This window comes from Trypanosoma equiperdum, assembly GCF_001457755.1.
Source record: "Trypanosoma equiperdum strain OVI genome assembly, contig: ctg_1451, whole genome shotgun sequence".
NCBI lineage: Eukaryota > Euglenozoa > Kinetoplastea > Trypanosomatida > Trypanosomatidae > Trypanosoma > Trypanosoma equiperdum.
Window position 1 is genome coordinate 122,909 of NW_027123451.1, and position 1,629 is coordinate 124,537.

Here is a 1,629-nt window from a genome sequence, read left to right on the forward strand (position 1 = left end):
CCGTCGACCCTATCTGATTTGTTTCCGTTAGCCAAGTGCTCGGTTGCAAGTGCTGTGGAACTCACGCTGCTCATTGGCGCAGTCGCTGCCTCCACGTATTTAGCTGTGGCGAATTCAGTCTGGAGAGTTTACTGCGGATTAACTTTGGTGTTGTTTGCTGTGTATTGCCTGCGGTTGTGGCGCTTACTTCCCGGTGAGAAAGAATATTTGGAAATGGAAGCACACAAACTGGCGGATCATATGATGGTGAAGCAGCGCGAGGCGACCGCTACGCAGCAAACACTCGTAGGGCAGAGAGGACACGCAACAAATCCCGCACAAACCCCAGCACTTCAACACTCTCACTTTCAAGGTGTAAATCCCATATTAGGGTCTCATCAATTGCAGCAATTGGCGAGCTCTTTAGCACTTTCGCAGTCTCAGCAGTTCATGAGTTCTATGATGCTTCCGCACCATCAGCAACTTATGAGCTCTGTTGCTTTACCACCGCTTCAAATTTCCAACTCATTACCCATACCTTTACCATTGCAACAGCTTGCAAACTCCATGGCACTTTCCCAAATGCACCAACCACAGTTTCATGCGGGGAATCATATGGTAGCACCTCAACAACATCAACGGGAATTAATAACACCACGCATTACGGTTGCGTCTCCACTACCAACACCATCGGTGCTGAGACAATTCCCGCCGACGGCATTGCGTGAAAACGATGGAGAAGAGCCGCCGCAGAAGTGCCAGATGCCGTATGGTGATGGGCACCTCGGTTAAGTGCATGCAGTTAATTGTCATTTGATATTCGTGGTTGCACTTGAACGTTTTTATTTTTCTATTTTGCTCAGTACTACTACTATTAATACTACTGCCATTATAATTATTTATTTATTTATTTACTTTTATCATCGTTTGTTTACACTGTATTTTTCTTATTGCTTTCGTGCACTATCCACCTCTCGGGTTGGTTATCTTCTATTCCTTTTTAAATCTTCGTGACATTCTTTCGTCTGGTCATAATGATACGAAATAATATTAATAATAGCGATGCGACTGTTGCCCGCACGAGGAAAGCGAAGCGATGGAAGCTGCGTTGCGTCCAGGTTGTTTACTTTGCTTATTCTGTTCTCCGCTTTTAAGGGACAGCAACAAAATGAAAATGAGAAAGTTATAAACGAAAAGGTTAACACGAATACATGACACAAATAAATAAATAAATGTATATATATATAGCCGCATATGCCTCCGTATGTGTTATGGAAGGTGATTGTGTAGCTCCTGCTGTTTTTTTTGTTATTTCCTAATGCTGTTGCAACAACCCATGATCCTCAGAGTTTGATCAAATAACCGTAACGTTATGGCGGCTTTCTAAATGCTTTGCCAACCGTCAGTGATTGAGTCTCATATAAAGCTCGATGATGTTGCTGCCATTTGTTTTCCTCATTGTTGTCTGTCTTGACTGCTTTATTTATTTTTGCTCGGGAAGGGATAACCCCTTACCTTTTGCTATCGCAGCTTTTCCCCGTTCTTTTCTGTGAGTCCTTGCCAATCCCATTGGTTAGGTTAAGTGCCGTGTTGATACACGTACCGGTGGATACATAAGGGTAAAACCGTCTGCACACATACACACACACA

The 1,629-nt window shown here is 43.6% G+C and overlaps 1 pseudogene across 1 annotated transcript; it reads left to right on the forward strand.

Annotated features, from left to right (window-relative positions):
• On the forward strand, positions 1 to 771 carry TEOVI_000915900:pseudogene (annotated as a pseudogene). The gene has a single exon. A coding segment is annotated over exon 1 (771 nt).
• Positions 772 to 1,629: the final 858 nt, after the last annotated feature.